The 20,184-nt window shown below is 38.8% G+C and overlaps 1 protein-coding gene across 2 annotated transcripts in view; it reads left to right on the forward strand.

Moving 5' to 3' along the window:
* The window catches only part of adarb1b (adenosine deaminase RNA specific B1b), a 157,432-nt gene extending 140,069 nt beyond the window's left edge, over positions 1 to 17,363 (forward strand). For both annotated transcript variants that reach the window (XM_042000999.1, XM_042001000.1), the window contains 3 exons: positions 2,753 to 2,934; positions 7,542 to 7,720; positions 12,496 to 17,363. In XM_042000999.1, the coding sequence (XP_041856933.1) occupies positions 2,753 to 2,934; positions 7,542 to 7,720; positions 12,496 to 12,672 (538 nt within the window). In that variant the 3' untranslated portion in view covers positions 12,673 to 17,363. The remainder of the gene's footprint in view (positions 1 to 2,752; positions 2,935 to 7,541; positions 7,721 to 12,495) is intronic.
* Positions 17,364 to 20,184: the final 2,821 nt, after the last annotated feature.

Here is a 20,184-nt window from a genome sequence, read left to right on the forward strand (position 1 = left end):
AAACCCTGATCTCTGTTGCATTACCACAGCCAACCATACCCTTACCTGGTACCCTTACCCGGTGAATCAGCCAGATGGCCATATATACGTCAGCTGTGTAATAGGGTGATGTCATAGTAACACTTTCCTTGAGTTATAATACAGAAACAAAGGAGGAGAATGGCGGAAATCCAGCAGTTCGTGTTCTTTCCTCTTGGCATGCGGCTTTAAACACAAAAAAAATCCAGAGTGTATTTAAACATGGTGCTGTTGTGTCCTTGTTCTTAGCTCCGACCTGCACAGGAAGTCACGATTCCTATTATTAATCAGCACATTGTATTGTGTCACGCTCCACCTGTTTGATTGGAGCAACAAGATTGGGACCCCAACGGAAGAATCCCAAAAAAAGTAGGATATTCTGGCACCCATATTTTTGCTCGTGGAAACAATAGAAAAAATGTAAACCGACCAGACCTGTTAGTGGAAATAGGACTTAAATTTCACAGATGAGGTGGGGGTCTATTTTCTCCAAACACATCCCTTCTTTTTTACTCCAGGTTCTGTTTCATTCTCTTTCAGTAAGATATTCAAAATTCCTCCCATTAAGAGGGTCATACTCTCGTCTATCTTCTCATTTAACTTGATTCTCTTAGATTACTTTACATAGAAATACATAACCTCATAAAGCAATCAAATTGTTTTGCCCAACCATGTAAATCATTGTTAAATATTTTGTCTTAGAACTGCAGAAGATTGAAGCTGAATGAACACATCCATATGCAGAGGAATTTAAACCTTAGCCTATCGTCCTTAACTCTCCCCTTTCCTTCCTATTTCCATCATCTTCTTTCTTTCTGTTCTTTTCCATATTCTCAACTCCTACTGATTTTCTTTTTATCTGCCCCCTCCTCTCAACGACTCCAACACCCCCTGCCTCTCTCTCCTTCTGTCCCCCCATGTCTCTCGCTCAGTGAAGTGGGCAGGCGCTGCTTCACAGAGCATGTCAATGGGAAAATGACTGGGGAGACATAGCTACTGGCTCAGCATAGAAATACACAGATGTTTAGAAAAAATTAAATTGGATACCAACGAGTATACACAACTGCAGGATAATGTGTGACATACTAATATATTGTGTACTCTTATATATGGGCTTTCATCTTATTCTGACACATCATTTTTGTGAACTTTACTGTAATGGTAACGGATAAAGGCTTTCTCTGAGAAACAACGTGATTGAAAATTCCAAAATTCTCTTTCAAAATATTGTTGAAAGACCATTAAGTGCTGTTTTCAAGCTTCCTTTGGTAGTTGTGGCAGCTAATGTAGATGGTTGTAAGGTTTTATTTATCAGGACAAAATGAAAAAAAGCATCCAGTCCTTACAAAGTCCTATACAGTTAAGTGTCTTTATTTATGATATATAAAATAAAAAAAGTAGCACAGGTGCTGCTAATCATTGGATTAAAATAATGGATCAAAGCAACTGGTCATTGATCATATCTCTTTTCATTTATCCAAAAAGAGGGGTATGAGTCTATTTCCAAACAATTTGGAGTCCGTCATTGGTCAAGAAGAAAGATTTTTTACATGGAAAACATTAAAGACAGTCACCAATCTTCCCAAAGTGGACATCCCAGCAAGTTCACTCCAAGATCAGACCATTCAATATTTAGATTTTCTTTTCAGCAAAAATATCAAAAGCTGCATTTCAGACTCTACAGGCTTAAATGTTAAAGTTTATGACAGTACAATTAGAAAATGAGTAAAAAGGTATTCCTTCTTTGGAAGGATTGCCAGACAAGTTTCTTGCTTTGTAAATGTAAAGCAGTGCATTTGGTGCAAATCAAACACAACATATTTGCGCAAATACCACATATCCGTTATCAAGCACGGTGGTGGAAGGATAAGGATCTGGGCCTGTTTAAGCCACAGGACATAGCAGCTTTGCAGTCGTTGGGTCGGTGCCCTATTCAAAAGCATTCCACAGCCAAACATGAGGCCATCTGGAAAGTGACTCCAGGCACAGCAGCAAATCTACAGCAGAAAGGCTGGAAAAAACAAATGGAGTGTTTGCAAAGACTAGTCCAAGTCCAAACCTCAACATAACCTAAATGTTCTGATGGGACCTCAGGGAAGCTGTGCATGAATAAATTTTTTCAAATCTCAATTAATTTAAGCGCAAATAATAATGGTCCAAAATTCCTGTAGAAACTAAGAAACTCATACCATCACACAGTAAACAGTTGCCTCAAGTTATAGATTTAAATGTGGATGTGCTAGCTGATGAACCACGTTATGTACCGATTCTGTATTTTGACTCAGTTTTAAATAAATGACTGCGTGGAAGATTAGTTTTTTTTATTTAACTTCGTTAACTTACTTTGTATTCAGGTTTTATGGTTGAATGTTAAATGTATGTGGCTGCGTTGCACTTTGACTGTTGGGTACCCTTTAATTTTGTTATATATGTCCCATGTGACAATGACAATAAACGTCTATTCTAATCTATTCTATTTTATTCGATATTGTGTCATGTGCCTTTTATTATCCGAGGTTGTTTAAGAGTTTACTTTCTTTTTCATGTGAATGTTTTACAAGATGAACCCTGACACAGTGGCCTAGTTGATCATGAAAGTTAGGTCTAATGTGAATGGAAATATCTTTCTAAGACTAAATTATTATTTATTTATTTTTTATTTTGATATTTGTGGTTTAAACTGTATTGCCAACAAAATTCCAAATTTTTTCATGTATGTGGTTTTCCTCTGCAGGTGGAACGTGGTGGGCATCCAGGGCTCTTTGATGAGCTATTTTACAGAGCCACTCTACTTTTCCAGCATCATCCTTGGCAGCCTTTACCATGCTGACCACCTCTCCAGGGCCATGTACCAGCGCATTGCAGATATTGAAGACCTACCCCAGCAGTTCACCCTCAACAGGCCTCTGCTCAGTGGTAAGAGCTCTCATTGATATGAAGCCAGTGGTAAAATAAGGAGAAACAACATAGGATAAGATTTCTTTCTTATTAGTTCAGAGTTGATCACATCTTCACATTTTCAGAACACAAAACCCATACCAATGTACCGTTACCTTGTTAAACCTTGCCAATCAAATCCCAGCTATCCAAATATCAAGAGGGAAGACATTAATCCTAACAAGTATTCACTGGACTGGTCAGTCCTGCAGCAAAGGAGGACAGAAGGAGCTGTTCTCTTCTGTTTGATCTGAGCTGGCATTTACCTTCCTGCTGTGGAATTTAAATAGCTTTATCATGTTGTGTAAACTTTCAGCATTGGTTTGACCTTTTGAAAAGGCCACATAGACCAGGGTTCCTGTGGTTGGGTTTTTTTTTTTTTTTGTTGTTTTTTTTTTTCTTCTTTCTTCAAATGTTAAATTTAGACCAGGGCTGTTCAGTTTGGTCCAACGAGGGCCGCAAATCCAGCAGCTTTTCATTGTATCCCGCCTCCAACATACCTGTCACCAATTAATGAGTCCTTGTGAGAACTTGATACGCTGTTAGATCCATTTAATTTGATTCAGGTGTGTTGAATCTGGAATACATTGAAAGCCTGCTGGGCTGCGGCCCTCGTAGGACCTCATTCAGTCACTCTCCTCTTTTTCATAGAACTAAGACGTAAAAGACAAATATTGACTTTACCAGCTTTTGGTTCTGAGCTCTAATTTAGCCTGCTGATGTTTATCTTCCTTCTTAGAATAAAAGCTCTCAGTTTGTACTACTCTATATCTCTGTCTCACATTTTTCTATTTCAAATAATAAACTCTTCAAAAATTTGTTGATTGCTAATCTTAAATCCTACTTATTTGTAAGTGTTGCTTCTTCAAAGCTTTATGTCTCCTACATGAGCAATTTACAAAGGAAAAAGGGTCAGATTTACATATCAACAATATGATCCGTATGATCCAAAACAATATGATGTTTAATTTTTTTGTATTTACATTAGGTATGCCGTGTATTTTCACACAACAAAATCCTTGAAGGCCTTGTCAGAAGTTGTTTCTCATGGTTTGCCATGAACCTTAAAAAATCTAAAATAAATTTAAATGGATTTATCTAAAGAAAGGACCTTAATTTGTCTTAAAATGTACTAAATTAGTACTGAAACAGCCTTAAATGTGCCATGCACAACAACACACTAAAGATACCCGGCTCAACAGCAGAAATACAGGAATTTGTAAGTTTTGACATCTGTGCTTTTATTTAATGCCAAACTAATTTCTACTGTAGCATTTTTACTAATTAGCTAAATTCTCAAGTCATCAGCCACTGAAACATGTTGTTTTTTAGACTTTAATTTTAGACATATTACTAATAAATTGTTGAACTACTTTCCCACACAGCTTTCCACAGAGCCTTTAGCTCCTTTAATCTTTACTTCTCAAACAGTTTTTAAACCAAGTTGTCTTTTAAAAATGCAGCCTGGTAGGTATGTGACCGCACACAAAATATAAATGTGTTGCTCAAAATTCAAAATGAGAACAAAAGTTCATCAGTTCCTCATTTACAATGTTTGATTTCTTTCTGTTTTTCAAATTAATTGCAAGTTGTTGCTGCTTGTTTTTGTGTTCGTGACCGTGTCCTGACTTTTTTGGCAACGAGGTTGTGTTTTATTAATAAAAAGATTAACTTTTCTACTTTAAACACATTACAAATTATTTTTAATGCTAACCTGAAGTTATCATCTAGCTGAGAAGCATTCTAATAGAAACTGTTTGATCATATTTTAACCCTTAAAGCCCAAACAGGTCATGTAAGAGCTAAAAGAAAAGTACAGATATAATCACATTCAAAGAATCTTACAATAATAAAACAGGACCGTGGTGTTTGTTGTTGACTGTTGCTTAAAGTTTAGAGCCTAATAGCCACAAAACAAGACTAAAACTATTTTTGTACAAATGTTAAAGGTGCAGCATGTAACAACATCAAAGGTAAATGAAAAGAAGTTTCACATTTCTCTGTTTTATTGCCTTTTGCTTAGTAATTGTAATAGATACTGAGAATACATTCTCTGTGGTCCGTTAACACCAAGAACTTGCATATGAATCTTATTATTGTGAAGCAATTTTTCATTTACTTTGGGTCTTTTTAGGCAAATATTCTGGAAAAAAAAGGCTAAGGCTTTACTGTACTTACTCATTGCAAAGTCTATCTGTCCTACAAGCTGAACACAGGAAACCAACATGGCCCTAAAATGGGAGAAGCAAATTTGAGGATTAAGAAGTTAAAAAACTTTATTGCTCACCTGGTCAATGTGCCGTTATAAAATAAGACACAAGCATTCAGGTGAATTGAGTGACACTGTGGTCATTTGTCTCAATCCTTGAGGATGGCATGGAGCGTCATATCATATAGCCTTTAAGTGCAGCACCCCCACCCCCCAACCCCTCCTGCTACTCTCCTTTGGTTGCTCTCTAAGTGACGGGTAGAGGAGATAATAGTCAAGAGGTTATTAACCTTTTCCGCTTTAGAGAACTTTTAGCGGTGAAGGGCTGTGGCCTTAGAGCACCGAGGATTTCATCCCCTGTAAATCATTTTCTGCCACAAGTGCTGCCAAATGGAACCAAGAAGCTTAATACACTGACACACACACATACACTCACAGAAAGAGCAAGACACAGGGATTTATGGCAGCCATATATCTGCCATTTATGCTTCAGATACAATGGAGGCCAAAGCCCTTTAGTTTGCTGAGAAAGTGCAAGCTCTGTCCTCAGAGACCCCCTACAAGGTGGATGGCATCCTTTCTCTCCACTTTGTTGGACAAAATAAAGTGAAATAAGGATGTTACAGCATTAGGAACGCTCAAAGGACTGTGCCGCTGTGTTTAAATACTTCATTCATTCATTCATTCATTGTTTAGTTTATCCATGCACTTTGGTGGTTCAGTTCAAGATCTTTGTCATTATGCAAGCACAACAAAATTTTGAGAAATGATATCTTGATATCTTAACTTTTATTAAGTCCACCTGTTCAATTGCGTTAACACAATTAGCTAATCATATAATCACAAGAACTCAGTGCTTTCCTGTCAATATGGAGCAAAATCTCTTGTTGAATCTATGACACCAAGAATTAAGGTAATTCTGAAACCAAAAGTGGGTTCAGCCTGGTACTAGCAAGGTGGACCTGATAGTGGCTAGTGAGTGTATATGTACAGTATTAACAGAAAACAAAACGGTGGATTTGTAGGACAGAAGGTAACAAATCACTGCCTCCATCTTGGGAGAAGAGGAAGGTAAAATAGCTTGGGTTGAGCCATAGTAGACTAGACTGGAAATATAACTGTGAGATTGTCTACAAGAAAGAGCAGAGCAGACTCTACTGCTTAAGGAAGCTGAGATCATTCAATGCCTGCACCAAGATGTTGCATATCTTCTACTAGGGCAGCAGCGTCAGAGCCAGAGGCTTGAAGAGAATAAACTAAATGATCCAGAAAGTTAAAACTTTTTTTCATTTGATTTGAATTTTATTGTATTTGAATGAAAATGTTTCAACCTTTTGGAACACATGAGCTTCCTGTGCTACTCATTCTTTAAATATTATCATTCAACAGATATTAAAAATGATAAATTAAAGGAGACTCAGGGAACCAAAATCAGTTTTACACAAATGTGTCCAGACTTGCTTTTTAAAGGTGTCCTTGGTCTTTACAGGGTTTACAGGTCTAGAGTCCAATGGGAGACACTTGTAAAGCTTTAGGGTCAACAATCTAAATTACAGTCTCTTTTTGTTCTGAGCCAAGGTCAAAGAACCGATAACAGCTCCTGATCAGAGGAACTCAGTCCTGCTGTAGCTGCAAGGCTTCAGTAAGTCTTTCACATATTAAGGGGTTTGACCTCTTGAACCTTTACATGTCGGGAGAAGGATTTTAAACTTAATTCTGAACCTAATGGGGGTTGGAAGTTATTTGAGACCTCCTGGATCCTGGCAGCTGCGTTCTGGACCATTTGTAGGCGGAGCAGAGTTGCATCGGGCAGACAATTGAAAGAGAACTGCAGTAATCTCAATGAGATGGAAGAGATTGTCTATGCTTCCATGAGGGATAAACAGACTTGATTTTGGCAATGTTGATAAAAGGAGCAGACTAAATTATTTACATGTTAATGTAAATAAAAGGCTTAAACTCTGGCTCATGACAACACTAAGATTACACAAAACGTGGTTTTATTGAAATGAACAAATAAACAAGAAACTTTATCACCTCAACATCATTTCCATCAGATCTGGGCTCCTTCATTTACTACGTAACAGGAAGACAGTTTTATGTGTGAAAGTCAGTATAAAAAGACAAGACATGGGACATCATACAATCATACTGAAGGAGGAGAAAAGGGAAGAAAGACAATCAGACAAACAAAAACAAAAAGGGGCAGATACATGTCTGGTTTAAAAAGATGACACTTTGGGGTATGAACCCTATGAACTGGATTTAAACAGAGTAAAACTCGCTAACCTGACCAGCTGGAGCAGACTCGCACACATTAGTTTGATCTGAATTAAGCTCCATCCACTCCGTTAACCCCGGTCCTTTCTGATTCCAGGTATCAGCAACGCTGAAGCCAGGCAGCCAGGCAAGGCGCCAAACTTCAGCGTTAACTGGACGGTGGGCGACCAGGCTCTGGAGGTGATCAATGCAACCACGGGGAAGGACGACATGGGCCGCGCTTCACGACTCTGCAAACACGCCCTGTACAGCCGCTGGGTGCGCCTGCACTCCAAGGTGCAGTCACACACACATCAGAGCATTAACATGACTCCAGAGAGACTTTTTCCACCAGTTTTCTTTCTTTTTTCTGGTTGTTTTTGAGTCTGATTCACTCACACTGAGTTTTTTAAAACATACGAGACGTAAATAGCAGTTTCCATCTCTAGGCCAACACAATGGTGAGATGCACTGAGTTTTATTGATTAGTTGATTCCTTCCTTTTAACTGTTGCTGGCAGACTCGCTGTAGTTTCATCAGTGTAACTTTCCCCCCAAAGGTGACGCATCCTGCTTGCAGCACTTTACCAGTGCTTCATGTTTTAAAGTTTGTGGTTGTTCAAGAGGATGATCCAAATGTTTTTTCCAACCTGTGAGCTTTGAGAACATGCACACACACACACACACACTCAAACTCTCATAGTGTTTCATAAGATGTAAGTTAATTCTATCAAAGCAGAGGGGAGCATGTTTCTAGATTGCTTTGGTGCACCAATAAAAATTGTCAGCAAAATTAGACAAAATATTTTCAGCCTCTCTTAAATGGTGTTTGAGGGCTCATCTGATGTGATATTTGAACATTGAGGTGGGAAATGTCAACAGAATATTCCCCAAAGTCTTCACCTACTTCCTAGTGACTCTTATTATTGAGAAGTATGTTGGAAAAGTGAGTCACAGCAAAGACAGAGATCTGAACTGTCAGTGTCTTTCTGAATAATTTTGCTGTATTTTTATGAGTGCTGAACTTAACATTAGGAATAGTTTGTAGCAGAATTGAAATGAGAAAAAAGGCTCATCATACATGGATATAACATACTACCCGAGTCGTCAGACGGCAAGATTCATATTTTAAAAAGAGAAAAACTTTAATACAAAAAGTTCTTGTGAATTGAATGGTAAAGAAATTGATAATGACAGAGAAGTGCTAAACAGAAACGCAGTGAAATTGTCCCCAATCTGAGCTGACTTTTCTGATCGCTGAGGGAACAAAAGACTCTTTTCGAGTTTCTGTTCTACAAAACTAAAACTGCAAGCTGAGGGTAAAAATCTTAAACTCAGGATTGTTGATGTTTTTGGCCTTTTTAACCACCTGATTTCTGAAGAGTGAACACAAGTCTCTGTGCCTCCCTCAGTGATTTCACAGCAATGTTTGCAATACTGGTGAGAACATTCCTGCCCTGAAAGCATAACACTGAACCAACTAATAAAGGAGAATGTTCAAAGACGTTGAATAAACGAGCGATAAAAATTGGATAAAATTTATTAACTCACATGAAACAAATTCACCCTCCCTAGAAAATGTCTCTGTGGTCCCTGTTTAGTAATGGATTTCCTATTAATATCAGATTTCAGATGATGGTTAAAGACTGTACTGACATATTCATAAGATTTCACTAACTGGACATCCTCACCTCATAAAGGTTCACATAAAAATAAATTCTTTTAACATGAATATGAATATCCTGTTTGAATAATACAGCTGTAGCTCTAAATCTCGATCCAATCACAGTATAGTGTGTGAACATTATCCCTGCAAAGGTGTAGCGTTAAGCGTCATTAAACATTGAAGATGTTTAATAAAATTATTAATTTTGATAATTTCTTGGAATTATTTATTTATTTACTCGTGGGGCACCACCACACAGATAGCTTTATCCTAATCTAATGGCTGTGTGGACACCATTAGAGAACTAAATTAATTAATTTAATAAATTAATTAATTCAAGCTAGAAATCAATCAATTATCAGTCAATCAGTCTCAGGACGCTACTAACGTGAATTCTTACGTCGAAGGGACCCATAACATGGTTCAAAGGAGAAGTTCACAATAACCAGACCAGTTTAGGATAAATATGAAATATTTATTACTAAACTAATCATGCATAAATGAAAAGGAAATATGTACAAAGGAGTTCGCATGGAAAAATGAATCAAACATTGGTAAATGCAGAATATGGAGTTCAACCCAAAATCTTATTTCAATGTGTCAGAATGAATGTATGCAAGAAATGAACAAAAGTTAATTAACCTGCGGTGTTAATTAAGCTAAGGTTCAGGACTGAAAAAGATCTCTAAATCCTAAAAGGAAAAAGGGAAAACTGAATCTCATCCGTTAAACTGGAGGTTTAACTAAGATGTAGAACTACTAAGGTCACTGTCAGGCAACCAACCATTCTTGAGCAGATAAGCAGAGAATTGATCCGAGCAGGACTCGTCCGGTTCTGTTTGGATCGAGCCGACTTACGACCGTTGTGGTGACTCTGATGGCAAGTGAGGAAGTTGGCGCAGGTGGTTTGGATCCCGAGCGACTTCCAGAAGGCCAGAAGATGTGTCACGTGGTGGTCCGAAGGTTTGGATCAGGCAGCTCTGCGGATGCGGACTCCCGCGGCTCGGCTGGTGGTATCGATGATGGACAGTGGATGACTTGCGGTGATATGGCAAAGATGAAAATGTCCAGCTTTAGGTCAGTCCAAAAAGAAGAAACTCTGTAGGATCTATTTAGGATCTATATTAAAAGTCCAAAAGATAAAAACATAACTCAAGAAAAGCGAAGTATTAGCTGGAAAAAGGGAATGAACTACGGAGTCCAAAAAGAGCCAAAAATTGTCAATCATGCATCTGGTATGCAGGCACGAACTTTAGTGTCTGTAGTGATGTTCTTCACATCACTGCAAACTTAATCCTCTGGTAGCATCTCTCTCTCTCTCTGGCGTTCAGACCAAGTGTCCTAACTCTGGAAGAAGGCCATGTCTGGAGAGGATGGGTTGAAGAGGACTTGAAGTCCACTTAAGGCAGAGAGCAACGGAGGAAGGCCAAGAAGGAAGGGCCAAAAGAAGAGGAAGAGAGAACTAAACTCTTTGTTCTGAGTTTAAAAGTGTTAGTTTGGAGACCCACCCCATGGAAAGGATGGGACCATTATCATGACCAATAACAGTCTTGTGGGCTGGTTTTGGGTCAGATAGCAGATACAGAGGGGCTGGTCTGATCATGTTGTAAAGACTTATAAAATTAAACATTTTGTGAATATATCTAGATATCCAAGTTTTTAAAGCCTTAAATGAGACATCATTAAAATCCATCAGTGAATCATCGAAAAGACAAGAAAAATAGTAAAAAGGTTATATCTCACACAAACACAGTAATAAAGTTTCAGGTCACCAATTAATCAAGCTTGTTGATTAAACCTTGTATACAATGATAATGATCATATGCATGCGCATGGTATCAAGATAAAACACACATATATATATATATATGTGTATCTATTTAAATGAACATTGTTGACTAGTAAAAGTATGATCTTTTACTTTTCACACAAAGTCTTTGTCTTCTCTTGCTGGGACACAGAGAAACAGAGAAAGACACTTTATTACTCTCTGGAATGTTAAGATAAACGTTTCTTGGTGTGTCCAGGTGTCCTGTTAAAGGGGGTTTCCGCTTATCAGTTGAAGGAAAACACACGTTTAGTAAGAAACAGTTTCAAAGTGGACATTGGGATGAAGAGTTGCATCTGGGATCCTTTGGTTGTTAACTAAAAAGCAAATTTATGTTGCAGAGGATTAAAGTTCAGAAATTTCCCAGGTCTCGTAAATAACCTAATGAAGTCCTTTCAGTCCAGGTTGGGGAGAGTTGACCTTTGTTGACCTGTGGAGCTGGAAACCAAGTCATAAATTTGAGTCAGACCCCCACTTTGGGAGTGAAACTGTTAGTCTGTAAGGAGAGAAAATCCTCAGAGATTGTTTAATTCAGTCACAATTAAACAAAGGTTCCAATCTTTATTTTGAAGACGAAGGAATCCGCTACAAAGGTCAACTCTGATAAAGTGAACCGAAAAGAAGAGAAGTTTAATACAGACAGTTCAGGGGAGGTCTCCGAAATGGACCTTTTGGCATCATTTGGCGCCATCTTTTCTCAAAGTCCCCGTATTGGGCGGCCACAGCTTTTAAAATATTAACTAAAGAACACAGCTCCAAGGTGGAGCACAGTTAGACAACTTGGATATATGTGCAGTAACGAAAGCCCCATTTCCACCAGCAGGTCTGACTCAGTAGGGACAGTTTAGTGAGGTTTGGTTCAGTAAACCTTGAACTCTGTTATGCTGAACGGGGCGGTGTGTAGCTCAACTGGTTGAGCAGCCGCCCCATGTGCAGAGGCTACAGCTCCTCAGTGCAGCCGGCTCAGGTTTGAGTCCTAGCCTGGGCCCTTTGTTGCACGTCATTCCCCGCTCTCTCTCACCCCCTTTCCTGTTGAGCTACTGTCATATAAAGGTCACCAAAGCCCTAAAGTCCTTTAAAAGAAAAAAAAGATGCTAAACCCTGTTAGGAAGTTTAAAATAGACTCAAGAAGCTTATTAGGAAGATTAAAATAAAATTTGACGCTGCGTTTTGTTAAAAACATAAGAGAAATATGAAAATATAAGTCTGACATGAGATGTAGGTCAGGGGTGGCCAATGTCGGTCCTCAAGAGCCGCAATCATGCAGGTTTTCCATGCATCCCTGCATCAACACACCTGACTCAAATTAAATGGATCCAACAGCCTATAAGGATCTGCACAATGACTCATTAGTTTAAGTCAGGTGTGTCGGTGCAGGGATGCATGGAAAACCTGCAGGATTGTGGCTCTCGAGGACCGACATTGGCCACCCCTGATGTAGGTTGTTCAAGTATTTCAAGTTTCACCTGCTGTACGTCTGTTAAAACATCTAAAACTTGGTTTCTTGTTTTTAAAGAAACTACTTTTGTTTCTTTTTATTGCTTACTTCCTTCACTTTCCATCTCCTCTTCCTCCTCAGCTGTCCTCCATCTTGCGGATCAAAGTGCTGAAGCCCAGCTCCTACCACGAAGCCAAGCAGGCAGCCACAGAGTACCACTCTGCTAAGAAGGCGCTCATCAAGGCCTTCCACAAGGCCGGGCTGGGGGCCTGGGTCAAAAAGCCCATCGAGCAAGACCAGTTCACTCTCAGCTCCTGAGGGAGTCTGGGTACCGGATGGTGTGGGATTCCCAATGCCCCCACCACCACCATTCCCCCCTCCCTGACCCAGAGCTGAAAGCCAGAGAGCCCCTTATTTACGTCCAGGCATTTACTTTCCGTCCTCATGTGTCGGCGACGCACGAGCACTTTGTACTTGCGTGGTTTCACAAACTCATCACTCTCATTCCTCAGAGGACCTCAGCCTCATGTCTTTACTCATCATGTTGATTTTTAACCTTTTAATTTTATCATATTGGTGTTTTTCCATCTGCTCGTTTTCTGGTTTTAAACTGGAATCAATGTTTTTTCACCACATAGTTGTTTGTTTCCCAGAGAAATTATGGTCCTTATGCTGTAGGTGTGGACGTTGGAGTTATACAGTTTTGTCTTCTTGATCAATGAGTGTAGCCAGTTTAGGGTGAAATGTAGCCTAGAAACAAGATATTTTTTGCCTAAAGCTAATGTGTATGGACCTAAAAAAGATCTCTCTATATATATATATACTTGCTAAAATTAAGGACTATGGTCTGTAATTTAATGATGCATAAATCTTCAAGATGTAAATCTAGTACAGAGAAGTGAACATAAGATAGCTATAACATATAATGTGTGTTATCTGATCCGTTCCGTAGGATAAGACTACCTGTTCTTAGCCCCTGTATTAAAGATGAAAATGTTCTGAAATATCGTCGCCCTGTTTGATTCACTGACTTGAAAGATAATCCAAGGCAGGTGTGACGACAGTTTAGCACACTCTGTGTTTTTTGTCTTTCATTACTTCAAGTATTTGTTTCATAAGTTATTTTCCATCACTGTCATCTCATACTTGAAAACAGCGGGGGTGGCTCATGTGGGCTCCTCCCCACGCCTGGGTCTGGTATAAAAACTTTGGGAGGTGCTGCACGTTGTATTTTTTTATTTATTTTTTTCCTTGATTTAAGCCATGGCTTTGCATGGAAACTGAACTGAGAGGCTTGCAGAACAGGATACATGTGATGGGGAACTCCATGCATCTATCAGCGAATGATTTTGAATGAATGCCAGCAACTTCCTCCACAGGCAGCTTTGAATCTTTGTCTCTATTTTCTAAATTTTTTTCTGGTTGATTGGTTTTGGGGTGGAAAGGACTGTTTTTTGTTTTCCTTTTTTTCTTAAAGGGTTTCAGGATTGGGGATAATACACAGTGGTAATAGTAACAGTACAACAAAACCTCTCAGAACTTGTATAATGTCACTTGGCTGTGATCCATTAATATATGTGCTGCAGCACCACATACAGTACAGTATATAAAGTTATATTCAAGTGATGCCAGTCTGTAATGAGTGTGATGCAAATATGTTGTAGTCCCTTCATACAACTCCTTTTGGAAGCACTTTCACAACATTGAAGTATTATGCAGTCCCTGCATGAACTTGACTCAAAAGTTGTATGCTAATATCCGAAGCCAGTAGTTTACAACCAAACGTCTATGCTCATTTTGTACCCCTACTAGAAACTAAGGCTCCGTTCACGCAACCGGCCACATTGTTAGATTCTGATTTAACACAGATCAGATTGGATGGTTTGCAATCAGAATTACAAAAGTCCTACACCTTATTGTCATGTGAATCAACTGCCTACTGAAATGGTGCACAACAAAAAGGTCATATTCATAAGACTCCTCGGGAGATTAGAAGAATCGTTAATATTCTGAAATGTAATCTATTGCAGAACATTTGTAGATTATATTTGTCCAGCTTTTTATGAAAGAAACGCAAGAAAAGCTAGATGGCTACCTTTTGCTAATTTAGCAGCTATTGCTAGCAACACTGCAGGTTTACAACATTATTTGTTACACACCAAGGGTTTCGTTCACATCACCAGGACTATCCAAAGGATGCTTAGAGTGGATTTCATGGGGCTAACTGTCTTTACACATGTACTGAGCATTATCACCATTAACCTGCAGCACTGTTACAGCACTGCTAGCTAAACTACTAAAACAGCATAAGCTAGCTACCTAGCTATTCTTGTCCTCAATATTCTCTGTGTAACTGAAAAAAAGTTTGCTCTTTACAAAAGCTACACATGATCCACAAAATTGCTACAGTAGACTCAAGTTTGTGGTCACAAAGTTGCCCTGATAAGAGCAAACATTACATTTCACAAAATCTCCTAGATTAGTTATTTACTTGCAACACTGCAGCCCTTTGTCTCTTGCTCTGTTAGCATTAACCAGCATAACAAACGTTAACTGTGTCATGTTAAGCTGGATGGCTGGATGGTGATTTTGTTGTTGGGAATAAAATCCATCGTTTCCTCAGCCGTGACAGCAGGTCATTTCTCCTCTGCGCTCTGATTGGCTAGTGTTTCTCTCCGATGTGAATGCACTGCCGTCAGTGGACAAACGATGTCAACCAAAACCCTTTTCTGTGTTGCTCTGACATGCACAGAAATAACACCTCAGCAGTGTTGGAGGGTCTACTTCTGGTGTTAGCCCGCGTTAGTCTATGTCTCACTTAGTGGTGTCATTCATGAACAATTCAATCTTGCTGTGTCTCGTCTCCTCTGGCACAGAATTATGAGGCCTGTTTCACTTCAGTGAGGTAAAAGTCAGATGAAATGTGACGTTACCGTTCAGACTGAGGTTTAAGTACTACTTATGAAAGTGGCCCGGGTTGGATTAGCAAAAACTAGATTTGTGCTTTTCAGACTATTATAATAAATAAATAAAAATCAGATTTGGGCCTAGTGTGAACGTAGCCTTATGTCTCAAGGGGTCTTTTTTTTTTTCTGTTGTGGCATGCAAAGGGAATCTAGTGAGAATGTGCACCGTTTCAGTGGACAGTTTACATAAAAGTCATATGCAAGATGCTTGTAGCCGTGGTTACAAATCATTAAGTCCAATCTGTGTTGGATTTTAATTGAACAATGTGGCCGGTAATGTGAATTTAGCTGAAGTGAAATTGACAGTTAATCAGAATATTATGTAAACTGAAAAAACAAATAGGATTTCAGTGACTTCAGCTGGTAATGTGAATGTTGATTTAGCTGCATATTCTTTGTGAATTGACTTCCATGTTTTAAACTGGTAAATGAAGACACTTTTCCAGGTTATTGCAGTGAATTCCCACTTCCAGCTGTCAGAAAAATGTACGAGTGTGCAATTTATGTGTGTGCTCAGGTGTCTTTAAGCATACTCAAGTCAAATTCTCACCAAAGATGAAGATGTCCATGTGTGTTTCTGTCCCAGTGTTTTCCTTAATGGGAATTATTTTCTAATATCTAAGTCTGCCATCAACCCTTTACTGTCAGGTTTTTGTATAAACACACAATGTACTATTGCTTTGTACAAAAAAATTATGTATTCAGTTCCAGATGGGGGAAATTGAATAGTCAGGCTTCTCTAATGCATTTGTAGCTGTCAGTGACCACATGTATATCGTGACCTGCGATCATTATATCTGCAATATAGTAGTTCTGTGTAGATAAGGAACAACAAAATGGCAAATCTTCTTCCCTGTTAATCAAACCGTCTAGAAAACTGTTCAGATCTTTCCTGTGTTGCTGGGATTGTGAAGATGTTACTGTTCCCGAGTAAGTATTTGTGGTTCTGTGCGACTCACTGGGCACCATAAAGCATGGCACTAACACTGCCGGGGTTTAACATGCTTCATCCCCACTGTAGCTACACACACACACACACACACACACACACACACGTACGTATATATATACATGAAAGGGAAAAAAAAAACGGAGGAAAAAAAACTGCACTGTTAAGTGCCTCAGCTTAAAGTGGCATCCACCAGCTGGCACTTGTGATGTCTATATATATAAATAGGATGTAACTTTTTAGCTTTTTGTTGTTTTTTTTGTTTGTTTGTTTGTTTTTGTTTTGTTTAGTGTTTTGTTTTTTTCAGTTGATAGAAAAAAAAAGAAAAGTAAACAAAAAACAGGAGTATCCCAGAGTTGAGCTAAAAGTGGAAAACCTTAAAATTTGGTGTTTAAATAAAGGAAAAGATGGAGAACAGTGGGATACAGTGTTCCCCTAACAAATAGGACCCAGACCAAAGTAAAAAGCAATACATGGATTTCTCCTTTAAATGTCAGCCCATCACAAACAGGACCCTGACTGATGTTTCCCTTTCTCCGCTCCTCTAGTCTTCTCTCTGTTCCTCTTTTGCTCTGTTTCATCTCTACAAAGCTGTCTGGGGATTTTTTTTTTTTTAACTTGTATATTCCCCTCTAAACATTGCCTGCTCCTAGAGTTTTAGGGGTTTTGCTTTTTTGACTGCACTAAAGATGTCAACTGATGATGTCATAATTTAAAGAAAAGCCCATATTTATGGTTTAGATAGATTGAACTATCACAGAAAGAACTGCTTCTGCTTTCAAACCCCTAGTGAATCCACAACGATGGCCAGTGCACACAACTCCTCCGGGGGTTATATTTTTGTTTTTGTTTGGTGGCCCCGGATTGGTTGGTTTTTGCTCGTTCTGGATTTCTGTTCTCCTCCTTCTCCAGCTGTCTACTGTGTGAAATCCTCCATCAACAAAAACCACAACCTTGCATGTACTACCAACACTGAAGCTGCACCTAGCATGATGACAAACTTTTAAAGGACTCTGTAGAGAAAAAAAAAACGCTAACAGCTATAGATAGATCTATAAAAATCAACAAAAGAGAATAAAGGAGTTCATAGTTTACTTTTGGACATGGTTGTCATTATTTCTTGTCACATCTCTGTGTCTTTAATCTTTTTGTGCCTGTGAAATAATGATTTTTAGATTTAAAGATCCCTTCACCGAAGAAAAGACAGATCTAAATGGTGAGATTATTCATGGTATACCAATGGTAAAATAAGGATTTTATGTTTTAGCGTGATGAGTATACACCCATCAGCCACTTTTTATTTAGGTTCACCTAAATTTCTTGTTGAAATAACTTAATGTATTTAGTCATGTAGACATGGCCAAGACAACTTGTTGAAGTTTAAACTGAGCATCAGAAACACAAAGACAAAGGATTTTAAGTGACTTTGAAAGTGGCATGATTATTGATCTGACTATTTCACTGTTGATCTATTGGGATTTTCACGCACAGCCCTCTCTAGTGTTTACAGAGAATGGTCTGAAGAAGTGACAATATCAAGGGGGCAGCAGTTGTCTGGACCAAAATGCCTTGGTCAGAGGTCAAAGGTGAATGAGCAGACTGGTTGAAGATGATAGAAAGGCAACAAGAACTCAAATAACCACTGGTTAATGCCAAGGTATGCAGAATACCATCTCTAAACACACAACATGCCCAAACGTGAAACAGTTAAGCAGCAGAAGACCACAGCAAGTATCATTCCTGTCAGCTAAGAATAAGGAACTGAGGCTACAATTCATATAGACTCACCAAAACTGGACCATCTTCTGATGCTACTTCCAGCAGTATAATGCACCATGTCACAAATCTGAAATCATCTCCAACTACTTTCTTATAAATGACAATGAGTTCACTGGACTCCCATCTCAATCCAGTAGAGCATCTTTGGGGTGTGGTGGAACAGGAGGTTCTCACCATGGAACTGTGTGATGCCATCACGTCAGTAAGGAGCAAAATCTCTGAGGAGTGTTTCCAACACCATGCATAAACATTGCATTAAAACATTACTACGTTGAATTTCATCAGTGTCAGCTGTCTACAACAGTAGAACGTATTTCTCCATCAAAACGTTCTTAACATGTCTCAGTTACCTTTATTTGTCTGAAAAGCTTACACAAAATCATGAGGGGGAGGCTGAAGGTGCTTTTCAGGTGCTTATCGGGTATCACATGAAGCAACAGATTTAAGGACTCCTCAATGTTTTCCACATTCTACCCACTTTTTCCCACCTGTAATTCTTTACTCTTACAAATGGTTAACATTACAAGTGAAACATATTTAGGGGACAGAACTTATGTAAATTGTTGGGTGTTGAGACTCAGTAATCTGCTTAGTTACAGCCTTATGTGTCACAATAATTCTCATGCCACCTGAACGCTGCTCTGAAGACAACATGGATACATTATCATTTTAAATATTACAACGTTTGAGACACTACATTTTGGATCTGTGGATGAACACACCTACTACTTTTTGTCTGATGAGACTGGACCAATATCAGCTATCCCTACACCATGATGCTGCCACCACCATGCTTCATTGTAGGGGTGATATGTTGTAGAGCAGCAGTTTCAAACTCCAGTCTTTCAGGCCCACTGTCCTGCAGATTTGTTTCCCTGCTTCAACACACCTGACTGAAATTAATGGGTCATTGTGCAGAAGCATTGATTTGACAGGTGTGTTGGAGCAGGGAAGCAGCTAAAACCTGCAGGGCTGCGACCCTTGAAGACCAAAGTTTGACATTCCTGTTCAAGAGAAAGAGGAAAATGTGCCTTTTGGTCAGTTAAACATATTTTCGTTTTTCTCTCCACGTCTTTGTAAAGACACACTTTGTAGAGGCGGCAATTTAAAGTGATCTGACAGAAGGATGCTGCAGTCTCTGCAGTGGAGATCTGCAGCTCTCTCTGGGTATTTTAACCTGTTTCTTACCTCTGATTAATAAACAATGAGGTCTCAAACTCTGTGTGACAGAGAGAAGATTCCTTCACCAGAAACTGCTATCATTACTTTAAGAGGTTACAAAACAAGGTTAAAAGCAAGTGTTATCTATAACATGTAGTCTTGTTTTTTTTTTTTTTTTTAGTTAGGCAATCAGAAGCAAAACTTAACTGTGCAATCTAATGCTCATTATAGATGTCAGATGAATGGATTGAAGTGAAAACAGCTAAACACACCCCTCTGATGCACTTAGCACTCAAGAATGCTCTGGATGTGTTTTCACACTGGAAAGTAAATACAAGATGACCATACTCGCCACAAAATGCAGACCTCTATGAGCTTCAGAAAGCAAGAGGCAGTTCTAGTTTGCAAAAAATAAATAACAGTAGAAGGTGTTGTAGAAAAATTACCAAGAGTCTGAATGAGCAAAAGTAATTAGAAGCTTTATTACAGGAGAAGTGTAAAATACAGGCAATACTTGCAAGTTCGAGAGCTATCTTGTTGACTCCGGAAGCTGGCAAGAGGACTCTGCCTTGCTCTTTTTCGGAATCAGTTTTATTCAACCTGGTCCTAGCTGAAGGCCAGTCTCTAAACTGATAAAAGGAGAAGGGAAACTAGAAGGCGCCGCTCTTATACTGTGTCGCCCAAACAGGCTGCTATTTCTAAACAACTGTTTCTATCTAGCAGCAGCCCACCAGTCTCAACTTTTCTATCAGACTCATGATATGGGAAAAGTGGTCAGCCGGATATCACACAAGAACCCAACAGGAGAATAATAACTTCATTGTTCTATATAAGGAAAATACACATTATGAAATGTAATTGAGGGTAATAAATGAATAAATGTATTATATGAATAAAAGAATGATAACACTTGTGATTATTATATGAGTAAATATGACTGATTACCATATGCATTAAAATTACTTCCACAAAGGG

This window comes from Melanotaenia boesemani, chromosome 12 (assembly GCF_017639745.1).
Source record: "Melanotaenia boesemani isolate fMelBoe1 chromosome 12, fMelBoe1.pri, whole genome shotgun sequence".
NCBI classification, from domain to species: domain Eukaryota; kingdom Metazoa; phylum Chordata; class Actinopteri; order Atheriniformes; family Melanotaeniidae; genus Melanotaenia; species Melanotaenia boesemani.